This window comes from Desmodus rotundus, chromosome 12 (genome assembly GCF_022682495.2).
Source record: "Desmodus rotundus isolate HL8 chromosome 12, HLdesRot8A.1, whole genome shotgun sequence".
Taxonomy (NCBI): Eukaryota; Metazoa; Chordata; class Mammalia; order Chiroptera; family Phyllostomidae; genus Desmodus; species Desmodus rotundus.
In genome coordinates this window covers 101,455,116-101,470,415 of record NC_071398.1, presented here as the reverse complement: position 1 = coordinate 101,470,415, position 15,300 = coordinate 101,455,116, and the positions used below count along the sequence as shown (strand labels likewise).

At 57.2% G+C, this 15,300-nt stretch overlaps 1 protein-coding gene and 5 non-coding genes across 6 annotated transcripts; 3 read left to right on the top strand and 3 right to left on the bottom strand.

The window, feature by feature from the left end:
* Positions 1–269: 269 nt before the first annotated feature.
* Positions 270–340, bottom strand: TRNAG-GCC (transfer RNA glycine (anticodon GCC)). Its single transcript has one exon. It is a non-coding gene; the product is annotated as a tRNA-Gly (tRNA).
* A 1,569-nt stretch (positions 341–1,909) lies between these two features.
* Positions 1,910–1,992, bottom strand: TRNAL-CAG (transfer RNA leucine (anticodon CAG)). The gene has a single exon. It is a non-coding gene; the product is annotated as a tRNA-Leu (tRNA).
* Positions 1,993–2,470: 478 nt separating this feature from the next.
* On the top strand, positions 2,471–2,542 carry TRNAG-UCC (transfer RNA glycine (anticodon UCC)). The gene has a single exon. It is a non-coding gene; the product is annotated as a tRNA-Gly (tRNA).
* A 608-nt stretch (positions 2,543–3,150) lies between these two features.
* Positions 3,151–3,222, top strand: TRNAD-GUC (transfer RNA aspartic acid (anticodon GUC)). Its single transcript has one exon. It is a non-coding gene; the product is annotated as a tRNA-Asp (tRNA).
* Positions 3,223–5,138: 1,916 nt separating this feature from the next.
* On the top strand, positions 5,139–5,212 carry TRNAN-GUU (transfer RNA asparagine (anticodon GUU)). Its single transcript has one exon. It is a non-coding gene; the product is annotated as a tRNA-Asn (tRNA).
* A 2,022-nt stretch (positions 5,213–7,234) lies between these two features.
* LOC112297203 (low affinity immunoglobulin gamma Fc region receptor III-B) lies at positions 7,235–12,925 on the bottom strand. The gene is made up of 5 exons (XM_024552062.4): positions 12,703–12,925; positions 12,110–12,130; positions 11,553–11,810; positions 8,958–9,215; positions 7,235–7,655 (listed from the first exon to the last, which is right to left on the bottom strand). Exons 1-5 carry the CDS (start codon positions 12,740–12,742, stop codon positions 7,480–7,482), a joined length of 753 nt encoding a protein of 250 aa, XP_024407830.1. The 5' UTR covers positions 12,743–12,925; the 3' UTR covers positions 7,235–7,479.
* Between the last annotated feature and the right edge of the window lie 2,375 nt (positions 12,926–15,300).

Below are 15,300 nucleotides of genomic sequence, written 5' to 3'. Positions count from 1 at the left end.
GGATGTTCCGGATACAGGACTGAGAGCTGGAGGCCCCCGAGTCCCCCGGGGTGCTCTGTGCTCGCACGGCCTCCTATCCCCGAGGGCCGCCGGGTTGTGCCAGTTCCCCGCTCCTCTGCAAGCGCCTTGGTGATGGACAGGGAAGCTGTTTTGAGAAGCCAGCTTTTGACTAACTGGCTTCTTTGATCTCAGTGTCAGAAGTTCTTACAGTAAGGGGAGGGAAAAAGAAAAAGAAAGGGAACAAAAAACCCCACCCAAAAGGGTCCCTTTGCATTGGCCGGGAATCGAACCCGGGCCTCCCGCGTGGCAGGCGAGAATTCTACCACTGAACCACCAATGCCTGCTCAGTTACTTCTTTTTTTGCAGTATTGATCTGCACCTCATGCTGTTTCTGGCGTCCACCCCCTTACAGTCCCAATTTAGAAGATTGCCCGTCTGTTTCCAGGCCAAATAGTGCGCAGACTTTAAAACAGAACGACTAAACTCCTGGGGGGTTAGTGACAAGCTTCCAGAGCTGCCCGAGCCGCGGGCTCCCACCGCCGCCGAGTCCACAGGGGGTCCCGGCCAGCCCTTCGTTTGCCCTCGTCTGGCTTTCTTCGTGATCCAACGTGTGTGTGGGAAGGGTGGCCTGGGGCGAGTGTCCGTCTCACCGCATCACACCCGCGGGTTTCGGGAGTCCCCGTGGCTCACCACTGGAGGCGTTGCCTCGATCAAGTGGCTCAGGTCCAACAGCGCTTGCTTGCTTTCTTTCTCCTGTGAGCGCGCCACCGTCGTCTGCAGTCCACACTTCGCAGTTTAACTTTTTAGGCCTTTGTTTTGAGCACAGGGTCTGACAGTGCAAGTACTCACATAATCCTGAGACAAGGGAGACTGGTGAGAAGTAGGGACTGGATGGGCCAAGTTCAACGTCAACCTGTGCAAAGACAGAGGGGATAGCCCAGGGCCAACCACGCTTAATACGCATCTGGGACACCTGGTTGCCGAGGTCTGAGGTCCGCATTTCTAACGAGCTCCAGGTTGCCTCACTAATACAGCGACTCGGCCTCCGCGTTACGACAAGCAAAGGAAGGCTCAGAAAAGTCCAAGGCATTTCCCAAGGCTATAGTCTAGTAAATAACAAAGAATGCAGTTTAGCAGATTTTCATTAATCAACCAAAGGTCCTTCCACCCTCATAATTAGGGACCTCACACATCCAACCTCTTTGGCTTGACAGTTCACCCTTTTCCCAAAAGGACTAGATTTATCCATAGCCAGCTGCTCTCAAAGCAGAGGCTGGCTTATTCGCGATCTTCAAGGAAAAGGAGTTGAAACAAGCAACTCCAAGGCCTTACCTTTGTGACTCCACCCAACCCCACTCCGCCTGGTGAATTATTTCCTGCTTTTGGTGATGGGGCAAGGCTACTGGGTTACAGCTGGTGGTGGGAGTGGGTCGGGGTGGGGAGCCTGAGGCTTTGACACCAGCCTGTGTGTGGAAAGTCTGGCCAACTGCAGCAGACGGAGGGCCCTGGGGTGGTGAGGCCTTTTCTTTCTCTTAGAGGAGTCTTGGCCTACTAGGGTGTACCTAGTATATGGAAAAGGCTCAGTGCATCGCTGTCGAATAAAGAAATCGATAAATAGGCACTGAGAAGCCGGAATCTAAAGGAAAAAAAAAATTTATAGGGATGGACATTAGTCTCAACTGCTCCCTGATTTCATAACCTAGTCTGTCTACAGGGGGGAAAAAAAAAAAAAGTCCTATTGTATATTCACCGAACAGCATAACCGTTACAGGTAGATATGCAGGATGAACAGGTGTTGATTGATCCATAGTCCTTTCTCCGTGGATTCCTGTGTGTTGATTGGAGGAAAAAAAGGAAGCAAGGTGAAAAAATAAATAAGTAAAAAAAAAAAAAAAAAGAAACCACACACTGTCAGGAGTGGGATTCGAACCCACGCCTCCAGGGGAGACTGCGACCTGAACGCAGCGCCTTAGACCGCTCGGCCATCCTGACACGGCAAATAAAGATTTTCCTACTTAATTTTAAATTTATCTTAGCGTGCTGTGTCATGACGTCAGGATGCCTCAGTGTGGAGTTTATTTATAGTTTTACATAAAATAGAATTGTACCTGAACTCCTTCGCCAGGCAGGGAAAGTAAAACCGCCTCCAAGCCCTTTCCTATTTCCTCCTGCCTCAGCACATCCCAATCGGTGAAGACTCCTTTTCCCTGCACCCTGTCTCCGGTAGGTCCGACCCACGCCTGGTGGGTGCCTTGCCAGCGGTCTCCCTCGACCCTCCTCCCCGAATAGTCGTTGAGGTGAGACGCTCGGCGGACTCAGTGCTGGGGCGCCCCGCATCGGAGACCACAGGCGGGGTGTGTCCTGAGGAAAGGACGTCTCGCGGTCGCAGACAAAACACCAGGAAGCAGATGCAGATGGTGCATCGCCTACACTACACTCATGAGAAGGATTCGGAAACACCCTCCACGTGGCGTTGGTGGTATAGTGGTGAGCATAGCTGCCTTCCAAGCAGTTGACCCGGGTTCGATTCCCGGCCAACGCAATCTTTTCTTCGCGCCAGCCCAGTTTCATTCTTACCCTTTCTTACCCTATTTCTCGTTTTTTCAAACTGTGAGCTCGGTGGGGAATGTGTGCGCCTCAATCGCCCAGCGTCCCAGCAAGTGCAGTTTGTTCATTGAATTGAATAAATGGAAAGCTTTAAACCCACCCTCAATTCATCTCCTGGGGATTTCTGAGCACGTTAGGAGCAGCTCGGGCGTATTATTCCATTCCTATCATCGACAAGTGGGTGACATCTAAGCTCGGACCAAGCTTCTCTCATGAAAAATGACCCTCCCAGCTCAATTGTGTTGTGTGTGAGTGTAGCACACGTGCCAGTGTGAAGACTAAGTACGAAAAAAATCTAATTAATGTGTACGGTATTTTTCATATTCTGGGTTAAGTACAGTCGAGTATGGAAATGATTAGCTGTTTCTGCTGACTTTTTAACATGGCTATTAGGAAATTTAAATTTCTGTCCGACTCTCGTCACGTATCGGCTGTCTCTCCTTATACAAATGCAACTCTGCCAGCAACTTGCATCGCAGAACCGAGAGCGCAGAGCAGGAAGTAGCTTCCTAGGCCAGGAGTTTGAAAGTCCCGCCGTGGTTTTCCTCGTTAGTATAGTGGTGAGTATCCCCGCCTGTCACGCGGGAGACCGGGGTTCGATTCCCCGACGGGGAGACACTCGTTCCCTTTTCTTCCTCCCCGTTTTTCTTTTTTCCGCCCCCTCCCCTCCCGAACTTTGTCTAAGTTCTCCCTGAGCTGAAACAAAAATCATTCTTACACAATTCCAGGTTTTCACTAAGGGTCGGTCTTTCGCCTGAGAAGGTGAGTGCGCTTTGACCCTGACCGTGAAATGCGTTGGACCATTGACACTGCAGTGGAGCTTCCCCCTGTCCTGCCGCTGGACCGGCCGCCCCTGCGCCCCACCGTCCCCGCCGCCCACCGGACGGGACCCCCAGGGCACCGGCTCCGCCTTCAGCCCCGCGCTCTGAGCGCCCTCGGCCTTTCCTTCTCGGCCTTCTCGCGCCCCGACCACGTGCGCGCTCCTGTGCGCACGAACTGGTGAGGCGGCCTCTCCTACCTCGGTTTTGGGGAATAAACAAAGCTTTTAGGTCCGTGCAGACGGTGCAGAAACTCGAGGGCTAGTCTGACAGAGCCCTGCTTTCATCGCCAACGGAAGGTTTGCTTTTCCGCACGTCTTTCCACTGCCCCAGGCCGGTTCTTGGTGGGATAGGACGCATGGCTTACGCTCATTTTTCAAGAGGTATTTTTTCTTGGACGCCGTAGTACTGCATAGTCCTTGTACAAAACGTGGAGAATAAGCAAATCACAAAGAAAGAAAACGCAGCCATATTTTTATCACCCAGGAAATTCTTATTCATATTTTGCTGTGCGTTTATCTCGGGCACTTGAAAGTGCAAACTTGGAATCATACTGTGCCTATTTTCCCCCCCAAAACCTACTTGAGTGTTTATTTAAAACGTAGAAATGTCTATACTCATTAGGTAATAGTCTAAAACATGATTTAGCTGCCTTCATCGTGTTGTGCCTCATGGCTCCCTATTTGAGCAGTTACGCCATTTCCAGGGTTTTTGTCCCCTTTGGGGCGGCAGCGCGTCAACCCTCTGCTGGGCGGTGGAGCTTGCAGCCTTCTGGCCACTCTTTTCACCCTGGCCCCCTGGGGCCTCTGCCCCGCCCACACCCAGTTCAAAGGTCAGCCGAAGGTACCAGAGATGTATTTGCAGGTATGATTTCCCCGAATGAGGCATTTTCGTTTCACAGGCCCAGGCCGAAAGCTTCCACCTGCGCTGGCGCGACGGCGGCGCGGGTGGGAGAAGGAGGTTCTGTGCGGGGGCTTCGAAGGGGCCTGGACTGGGTGACGAAGCGCTGCTCGCGCGCCCGGGGCAGGAGGAACTGGTGTGGCCAGTGGCTGGAGACGCCTGGGGGAGGTGACGTGATTCCAGACGCCTGTGGCCGCGAAACGTCCCAGGGACAAAGACAGGAGCTTCTCTGGGGTTCTCTCGGTGGCTCTGGGTCACTGGGGGCACTGAGCGGGCGCCCAGGTTGGAGATGTTGGAAAAGGGGTCTTTGCCCTCCGATATCTGGACCCTCTGGGACCCTCGTGGGCAAGTCTATCACGTGTGCGCACAAGCGGGGTCCGCTCAGAACAGCTGGGGCGGGAGAGTAATTCGGGATGTTAGGCTCCCTTCCTCCGATTTTATACTTTGCAGGACACCGTTGGTATTTTCCATTTTCGCAATAAAATCCTTCTGCGTTAATACTCGCGCCTGTGCACATGAATTCATGAAATATCCGAGCAAAACCAGGGGACTGCGGAATCCACGGGGAGCGCTCGCCTCGGGCTCCCCGAAGATCCCTGGCCCTTTCGTCTTTGCTGCGCACCTTCTGAGCCTCGCGACCCCAGCAGGTGACAGCGCGGGAGGAGACCTGCTGGGCTCGCGCGGAGGCCGTGCGCCAGGCGCTGGGCGGGGACCGTCCCCTGCGGGTCCCGTGCCGCCTCAGCTATTTGGGGACAACACGCTGTGACTTGATTCTTCATTCAAGTGACTCGGCGACGATGACGGTGCTCGCCTGTCTCTGTGGCGCAATCGGTTAGCGCGTTCGGCTGTTAACCGAAAGGTTGGTGGTTCGAGCCCACCCAGGGACGCACGTCTCGTTTTGAGTCCCTGGGTCTCCGTCCCGACACACCTGCAGCGGGGCGCACTCCAGGGACCTGCCTCCGTCCCGGAGCGCACCGCCCTAGCCCTCGCGAGCTACAGAGGGGATCTGCCTCCTGCAGAGGTCGCGGCAGCGCCCCTCCCCGCAGGTGGCCGCAGTCTCCGGCGGCTGCCTGTCTCCAACTGTCCTCTTTCCGGTTCTGCCAACTCTTGCGGAGGGGCGTCCCAAGCGCAAACCTGCTCTGCCTGAGCTCTTCGGTGGCCTGCGGGGTCGGGACAAGCTCCCCCACCACCCTTGAGGCCCGCGATCTTCTTGGCGTTTGCATCTTCACTCTCGTTGGTGGGTCGTGGGCATTTCTTTTTTCCGCCTCGCAAACGCCCACTCGTCCTCCACAACCCCCCCCCCCCGCACGCCCCCCAACAAAGGAGGCCTGTGCACTCTCCTCCCGTAGGCGGTTTTCCCACTGGGATAACATTCCGCCCCCACCCCCACCCCCACCCCGTGACCCTGTGTTGTTCCTCCTGAGGTCTTCAGCACCTAAATTCAAGCTGGGCATGGTGTGGGCGCCAAGTAAGTGAGCGGAATGTCCAGGGTTTCCACGGGCACTGGCTGCGGCCTGAGTGCCGTCCAGGTTCCCGCAGCAAGCTCCAGGTGACTCTGCGCACAGCTCAGCACAGACAAGGGGCGGCTGACCCTGCACCTCTGCTAAGGCCCTGCCCCCTTCCCACCTGTGCCTCCTCCTTCCTGCCCCGTGCTCTTAATTACCTCTGTCCCCCCTCCTCACCTGCCCATCCCTACACCTGCAGAGGACCCCTGCTGCGCATTTGGCGAATGAGCCCGCTGACCCGTTCCTAGGAGCTGTGGCAGGATGCTGCTGATGGAGAGGGGTGTCCATCAGCCGCGACAAGCAGGAGGTAAGAAGGGTTTTGGCACTCTTGTTTTAGTGCCATGGGGTTTTCCATCCTCTGCCGGAGAGGAGCAAGCAATATGTTGTAAAATGCTTTACCAGAGTCAAAAAACGTTCTGTTGGAAACTCGGAAGGCAGGAACACAGAGCTACAGTTTTCTGGAGAGCAGCTGCTCTTCACACCCCACCCCGTGGCCCACCAGCTGAGGGATCACAATGTCACAGGTGAACTGGGTGGGGTTTAGTACATTTTGTCTGGTTATCCAACGGCTACCTGATGGGCCGAGTGAGCAAAGCCAGACCTCAATTAGTGAAGCAGAAAAGCCCGTTCTCAGTCCCCACCCCTCCTCTCTCGCATTCCTACCACCCTGGCCAGCAAAGTGTCCTCAGCTGCCCATTCCCCCGCTGACTCTTTCTTGGTGCAGACGAGTGATGTCTGCTCACCAGTCTGAGTCTGGGACAGTGATGCTCCTTCCCAGGGCACAGGGGCGGGTCTGTGTTTTCTCTCCCCTGACCCTGGCCCAGCTCCCTTCCTGGGACCATTTCTCCTCAGGATGTGAAGAGCGCTCATTACACAAATACACCATCCCAGTTTCAACAACCCCTGCCCCCCGCCCCCCGCCCCCCACCGAAAACCTCGATTTTACACGGCCCCTGTTTTCTAGGGAGACGTCCCGGTGGGGTGTCCTCCAGTCTGTCCTGGACCACCCTGCTCTTTCCCAGCCACCCCCTTCGTGGGCTCTGCTGTCTCTCCCAGACCCCCCTGTCTGCCTGAGGAGTTTCAGGGTGCCCTGAGGGCACTAGCCCTGAGGCAGGGCGCAGACCACAGTCCAGCTGGCACTCAGCCATGAACTCTCTCATCTGTGTCTCCAGTTACTTAAGAAAAATGTTCACACATCAAGGGTTGCTTCTGGAGACTGTACTGCTGCTTGGCTGGGACAGGGGGCTGGGACAGGGGGCTGTGTAGCTCTGAGACCTCAAGTCCTGGGAATGCAGCTGCCCCCAGGGGTGCCACATGTGGCCCCTGAGGATCACAAGCCCTTTGTGATTGCTTTGTAAAGTATATTAAATGTCGAATCACAATGTCACACACCAAGAACTAATGTAACAGTGTATGTCAACTGTAATTAAAAGCAACTTTAGAAACCAGATTGAGCACTAAAAATGACAGTAATATTTTTAAAAGTCAGGCCTTTCCTTTTCATTGGAGACCAAGAGAATATAGAGTTGGGTGAAGGGCCCTCAGCCTGGACTCTGAGGTGCAGATTTCCTGCTATTCCAGAGGTAAGTGCTGGAGATCACAGAGTGAGGAACACAGAGCGGGGTTCAGAGATTCTGTTTTCATTGCTCCTACTTGTCCTCAGGGCTCTTGCTCCATGTGAGTTTGTCATTCCTCCTTTTCTTCAATGAGTTTCGAAGGTCTCTCCGCACAGAGAAATACAGCCCCGTGTCCATGGCAAACAGGAGTCCCAGCACCAGGCAGATGGTAACCAGGCTCCCAGGTGGGACAGGTGGAATTGCCACACCTACGAGAAGAGGCAGAGAGACAGGAAAACGGCAGCTGTCAGGGCAGAAATTTGGAATCAAGAACAAGGCCCTTCCTTCGTGGAGGGTCCTTCTGACTGAGGTGGCTGAGCTGGGTTCTCAGGGCCCACGGGGTCAGTAGGAAGCCTTCACTTCCTCCCAGGCCTTCCCCCCACTGGAGCTGCCCCCGTGGGGCATAGCCCTCCAAACCACAGCAGAAGCAGCTTCCTGTCCCAGGGAGTTTGTGCCTGGGGAAGTCGAGCAAGTGAGGGTGTTGGGTTTGGTGTGAATTTGTAAAGGTTGTCAAAGTTCAAGTTGGTGTGAGAACATTATGTCTTAACTCACTAACTATCTTGTGTCTGCAAATGACACTCATTGTGTGGTTCATTGTCACTAAAGGAAATCTGAAAAATAAAGCGAACCATTGAAATGTGCTACTTACTGGCAGAAACATTGATACTATTTCTTCACCGAGGGGCAGTAACTAATCACCCACCCAGAAGGCAGCAAGGTGGGGCTTGTCGGTTCTTACTCTCTGGGCCCTTGATGTTGTTCCTGAAAAATCGTTCCTCGCTGCTGCCTACAGACTGGTAATATTAGACTGGATTTTTAATTTCAAGTTCTTACCTCTTAACTTTGACTTAATTTCAAACTTACAAAAAGTTACCAGAACAACTCAATGAACTCTCATACGTGTGTATTTTTTACCTACATGTACCGATTGCGGGCCTTCTGGCCCATTCGCTGCATTATTTGTCCCCTCTTTCCCTCACCCGTTGAGAGTGTTGACTTTAAACTTAAATTGCAGTGAAATTATTGTCAAACAAATTATGGCTTTGTTTCGTGACAGTCCCAGAAGGTGGGTGTCTCTCTGCTGTCCTACTGTGCGGTCTCGGCCTGGTTACAGGGTGTGTTAGTGACGTCCGGGGGGGCCAGGAGCACCGTGTGTGGGGAGCGGTGCTCTGACCCCCCTGGGGGTGCTCCACAGAAACTGGGCAAACCTCTCTCAGAGCACACGGGTGCCTGTCCGGTTCTTTCATTGTATCGGGGGTGACCTGAGGGGCAAGTTAACGACCCCCTGTGTTCCGCCTCAGTTCCTTCATCTGAGCCAGGGAGCCGGTGCTGCCCTTCCCATCACATGGTCAGAGGGTGGGGTGGGGGGGTCCCAGGCAGGGAGACACTTAGCGCAGTGTGCGGCCCACGGGGGAGCCCGACACACACCCATAGTCATTGTCACAGGAACTGGGGCTCAGAGAACCGGCCCTCCCCCGGGCCGGGGCCCTCCAGGCCCGCACCCCGCTCACCTAGCACAAGGACTTGCACGGCCTCGGAGGACTCGTTCCGTCGGCCCTGGATCATCCCCCGGCAGAAGTAGGAGCCGTTGTGCTCGGCTGTCGCCCTTGGGATGTGGAAGTTAGAGTTCTGGTAAAAAAACTTCTTGCCTCTGCCATTCTGGAAAAACTGGACCTTGTAGATAGGGAAGTCCTTCCAGGTGTGGCAGCGCAGCACAATGGGGTCCCCCGCCTGGACCACCCAGCGGTGGGCCTGGAGCACCAGCCAGGCTGAAAGACACAGAACACAGGCCCGGAGGCCTCGGTGATTGGCACAACACGCTTGTGAAGGGACACTGGCCACCAGATCCCCGGGTGGATAGCGGACTGGGAGCCCTTCCCACAAGCTCCCCCCTCCCCAGAAAAGCCACTCCCCCCCACCAGGCCTACGTGAGAGCTCAAGCCACACCAAGACCTTCTGTCTAACGGGAGTAGAGGGGCAGACACACAGTCAGAACCATGGCCAGGGCGGAGGGACTCCGGGACGAGGCAGGCGAGAAGCTGTCTGCAGGGTGGAGGGCTGACTTCAGTGTGCGAAGGCAGGTGGCAAGGGGCCCAGCCTGTTCTGGAGCCAAGAGTCAAAGTTGCGTTTGACAACAGTGATCTGCCTCCTTAAAGGAAAGGCTGTCTCCAGAAGGAGCACGGTTTGCTGAGACGCTGAAAGGCCCCCGTGGCAGCCAGGAACAAGGCCCCTGGGCGGCCGGAGGAGTGGCTGCAGATGCGTGAGGGAGAGCTCAGTCTAAAGGGTCAGGGGGGAGACAGACGGGCGTGCCCTTGGGAACTGGGGGTGTCTGAGGGCCACGGGGACTCCGAGAGCCTGTCTTCATCCCTGAGCACAGCCTTCAAGAGCAAAAATGCTCACGGGACCCACGCCTGCTGCGCCCAGTGACCACACTCCGCACGGGGGGAGCCTGGCCAGCAGGCAGACCTGAGGAATCACAGATGAACTGCAGACAAATTGCAAAATGACACGAGAAGCCACCGTGAGACGATGTGCCGTGAAAAAGACGGGATGTAAAAAGTATATACTCACAGAAGCCAAACACAGAGGATCATGCGCTTTCTTTTTAAATGTTAACAGGTTTCCCGGGGGGTGGGGTGGGGCGGTGCATTGTTTACTTTTCTTCCTTTTGCTTTTATATCTTTTTGACAAGGCAATGACGTTTATAAGAACAACAAAACAATAAAACTTACTTTAAGTGAAAACATCAACTCTTTTATGCTAGACAAAATTGGTAGAACAAGGAAATTCTCTCCCTGGAATACTTGCTAAGCCGAAGGTAGCCTTCGTTATTTGTTAAGAGATACAATTTATCAACAGCGGCCCCGGGCCTATACACCCACGTGCCGTGCGAGCAGAGACGGACTGTTGTTGGTTGGGAGACCCCATACTGCATGCCCATCTACGCTCTGGTGGCCTTTGCGGGAACATGCTGGTCCCAGTGGGACAGATATGTCACTGAATACGCACCGGTGTTGTCCAGACTGGGGGTACCCCGGGGACTAGGCCACACGATCCTGACCTCCAAGTGACTCAGAAATAATCACGACAGAAAGCGGCAAGTACGACACCGTCTAAGATCACAGGACTCTGGGGCCAGAGGGAATGGAACGGAGGGGCTCTGCCCAGAGAAGGGCAGAAAGAGGAAGGTGCCTCGGCGGAGAGAAGTGAACTGGGCCCCAGGGTGTGGGGGGGAGCAGGACTGGCCTGGGGACGTTGGTGGCCCTGGTCACAGTTTAATACAGTCCTTCCCAACTGGACTTCGGAAGCCGGCTTTCTGAGCCAAGCTCCAGGCTAACCAACCACTCCCAGCGTTGATTTTTCTATTGCTGCCCATTTTATTTGGTCGTAGGTGGCTGTCTCTCTGCTGCTGGGACAGCAGGCACCCTTCCTGCAGCCTGCACCTGAGGAGATGTCAGCTCAGTGGGCAGCCAGAGGCTAAGGAGCCACCAAAACCAGCTGCAGGGGCCCAGTTCCACGGAGCCCCACCGCGGGTCCGCCTGTGCTGGGCCCCCCTCCCCTTCCAAGTGTGTCAAGGGGGCAGGGTGGCACCCCGCAGTGATCCTGCCTCTATACTCCCCGCCTGCCTCTGGTGCCTGGGGCCGCAGACGACACACAGCCTTTCATGCCGCCATTGCCATCCCATGCAGGCTGAAGGCGCCTCGGCCAGGAGGACCACAGGCAGCCCAGTCACGCTGTAAGTCTGCGTGTGGCGTTGATGGGACAGAGAGGGGCGGCTCAGCCATTAGGGCTGGGGTGGGGGCAGCTTGGGCTTTGTGTGCCTGAGCGTGAGGAGGACACGGCGGTCTGAGAACTGGCTCATGTGCAAGAAAGACTATTGAGCCTCAGAGCCAACGGGCAGGGTGGACGCTGCTCCTGCGACCAGGAGGGGCAGCAGTCCTGCCCCCGCCTTTGACACCAGTGCCTGTTGGCAGAGCAGAGAGACCATGGATCCCCTCATCTTGGCTCTGATCCCCCAGCACGTCGCCTTCTGGTGCTCCCCCAGTCTTCCTTGGCCTCTGGTGTCGCCGGTTGTTGGCGGTCCCCTCCCCCCATCACCTGCTCACCGGCCACGACTTGCAGCTGCACTGGGTCGCTGAGCTCGGACCCTTTGGTCTGACACCTGTACTCCCCGCTGTCATTCACCCTGGCCGACGCAATGACGTGGCTGGGGGCCCGGTTGGGCAAGAGGGTCCCATTGTGCCACCACTGTGTGGATTTGTCCTCCTCCGTGTGGTTCCCCCGGCACGTCAGGGTCACGGTGTCCCTCTCGAGCAGCCTGTCCCATTCAGGATTCAGGGACAGCACAGCCTTCGGGAGACCTTCTGAGGAGACAAGGCAGTGTGGGCGAGGGTGGGCGGTGAGCAGTCCCTGCCCTGCCTTCCCGGGGGGTGCAGCGCCAGGGTAAGCCCCGCAGACACATGCTGGTCTGAGGCCCCGGATCGGGGCATCTTGGTTTGGAGGCTCTCAGCCCCACTGTGGCCGCTCTTCACCCTCAGGAGTGCTGGCCAGAGAAGGGCAGGGCCAGGCCCTGCCGTGCAGGGGGAGTTGCCCCTGCCAACCCCCCACCAGCTGTGGCCACGGACCACACGTGATCAGTCCGACACCCTGAAAGCCAACTCACCAGCTCGCGTGTCTGCTGGGGCTGCAGGAAAGAAGAGGAAGACAAACATGAGCACAGGCAGAGATGGGGCGGCTGCCCCGAGAGCCGCCTGTGTTCCCAGGAATCAGGACATGCCGACGGCTGGCTGGCTGCTCACTGGTCTCCAATGTCCGTGCCTCCAGCCCCTCCCCAGCGGCCCACCCAAACCCCTGTTTTCAACACCATCCCCTTACTCCTTGGCCCCTGTTCAATCCCCCAAATTAAGGCTATGGATCGACTCTGCCTGAAAGAGAGCCTCAAGCAACTGCAACCTGAGTGCCCTCCCTGGAAAGAGCAGACGTTAGAAGTCCTGGAGAGGAGGCTGGGCCGCCATGAGGGGAGAGACCCTCTGGTCCATACTCAGGTGGGGGCGCTGAGAACCGGGGTGCGTGCATGACAGAGATGTCACTGTCCCCCTTGCCTCCCGATGGCGCGCCACCAGCACCAGCATTCTCTGCACCTCCAGTGGTTGCTGCCGGGGGCTGAACCCAGGGCTGCAGACGCCAGAGGGGCCTGCTCCTGGCCCGATCCCCCAGCTCCCTGAGCATCCCCCTGCACTGGCCGCTCTGACTCACCTAGGAGCAGCAGAGCTGTGGGCAGCAGCAGCTGCCACATGCTGGCCCTGACAGCGGCACCTGGAGCCTTCAGAGGAGAAGGGAAGCAGCCTCGCCTGCTGCCCGTGACTCAGTAAGCTCCTGCTCCGGGAGCATCATTGATTTTTGAATCTGACCTCAGACTCGTGAGCCTTGGGCAGTGGGAGTGGTGCCTGGAGGGGAAGCTGAGTGGGGGTGTGTCCTTTCGCCCCACATGGGCCCTGGTGACGGTCTGTGGGGCACCCTCGGAAATCTCAGGGTATTCACCCCACCCGGCGGGGCTGGGTCCACCCAGCATCAGGAAGGGGAGAGAGCCTGGGAAAAGGGACGAGATGGGGACGAGGGAGGGCGGTCCCTGAGGGTCTCCGTCTCCATCTCAGACCTTCTCCTTCCTGCCGGGTCCTCGGTGCTGCCATAGTACAGGGAACAGGCATTTCACCCTTGAGACCCCTGCAGGTGCCCCTCGCCCCAGTATCATCTCCACCAATGTTTCCTTTCAAAGTTCAACATGCCCATGCCCTCGTCTCGCTTCGCAGTGTGAATTCGATAGCAAGGCTCCCAGTGTCTCTGGAAAGAAAACTTGGCTGTCCGGGAGAAATGGGCTCTGGGGAAAGCAAGGGGCCCGCAGAAAGGTGGGGGGCTGAGGGGTCAGCAGCGAGGGGAGGCGAGGCTGGGGGCTGTGTGCCTCCACCCCGATGGCACCAGGGCTGCGTTGAGTCACAGCTGCTCAGGGGGGCTCCTCATGGAGAAGGTGGAGGTGTGGGGTGGCCTGGAGGTGCAGGGACGTCCACTCTGTTTTCTGGATCCCGGCAGTCAGCGCATGCTCACTTTCCCACACGCCCACCCTCCCCCTCAGTCCAGGCCTCAGACAGAAAACCAAACTGCTTGGAGCTGATGTCCCTTTTCATGCCAGAAGTGGCCAAAACCACTCCTTGGGTTTTGATTTTTGTTTGTTTGGCTTGTGGGTAGAGTTCATCGTCCTTCCCTGTTCCCATCCCTGCCTCACAAGCCCTCTTGCAGCTGCCCCTCCCCCAACGGCCTGTGGACTAATGGACTCGGGCAGGCAGCCCTTCCCAAGCGGCCTCTCAAGGGCTCCACTCGCATCTTGCAAAGCGCGGCCCGTGTCCCACGTGCCCCTCAGCTGCTTGTCTGGCCGCCTCCAGGGACCGCAGTGGCTCTCTGCCCTGGGGGGCGTTCCCTTCAGTTTTCCTTCCCAGAAGTTTCGCTTCTTTACAGACCCACCTCCTGGGTGTGGCCCTCTGGGGAGGGAGGACATGTTACGTGGCTGCTGGGAGTGGGAACGGCTTCTGGAGCAGGCGGCACACACCTCAGAGTGGCCGGGGTGGGCGGGGCTGACTTTCTAGGCTAGGCAAAGGCGAGCAGGTGAGAGAAGGGGATGCTCTTGGAGGGCTGGTCCCCGCTGCCCTGCCCTGTCCCACCGGAGACGCTAGAGTGCCAGGCGCCACACTGCGCCTTTACCAAGGTCGGCCCTCATTGTCCCCGGGGCTGCCAGCTTCTCCTGGCGAGACCTCCTGAGAGCGTCTCCGAGAGCACTTATGAAATGCTGTGTGTGCGCAGAGAGGGCCGTGGCTCACTCCATCCGGGGAGGTGTCTGTACGGAAGACAGGACCCTTGGTGGCCTCACAAGAGAGTGATGTGGCTGGCGCGTCTGCTGAGCTGGGCACGGTCCCCGAGATCAGCGGGTGCCACGCCGCACCTAGTGGGTTAACAGGGTGCGGTGGAAGCTCAGCTCCACCGCCTGAGCGGTCTAGGCCTCGGTTTCCCCCTCTGTAAAATGGGGCTAAAAACAGCAGCCCTGACCCCAAGGAGTTGTTGAGGACAATGGCCGTGTGGTTGCCGGTTCCCTGTCCAGACCTGTGCCTGCTGGTTACCATTTCAAGTGCCAAAGGGGAATTGGGGCTCCCTGGCTTCCCCACATTAGGCTGTGACGCCTGTCCCCTGGCCTCCCTCAGGAGCTTGTCACTTCTGTGGACCTCGAGGTCTTTGAGGGCAGGAACTGGTTCCTCTGGCAACCGCTGTGTCCCCAGCACACAGCCCGGAACATCCCAGGCTCTCCACTCACAGTCGCTGGGCGGTGCCAAAGGGCCTGGAGGTCACAGTGGGCAGTGTGCGCTTTCGGGGGCTGCCCTCGGAGGGACATTTGCAAAGCGTGAAACTGATCCTCAAGGTTTCAGGCTGTCCAATAACACGGGCAGGCTTACATTGTTTTAAAATGACTCCGCTGGCAGGCCTGGAACTGGGGTGGAGGGGAGAGTGCGGGTGGAGGGGGAGTGGGGGGGGTTGTCACAGTCCCGGTGAGAGGAGGGGGTCCTGTTGAAGCAGAAGGGATGCATGGGGAGAGGAGTGAGGGGGGCAGAGCGGGCAGGGCGCGGGTGAGCCCTGGGCTGCGATGGGCATGCGGGAGGGTCTGGCAAAGCCCAGCCTCAGCTGCAGGGATTAGGAGGCGTGCACCTGTGACAGGCAGACAGAGAAGGGGGGGCAGGCCTGGGTCAGGGAGAGGGGTTGAGTGAGGGGTTGTGGTGATTTCAGATGAGGCGTCCAGCAGGCAGCGGGACCAGG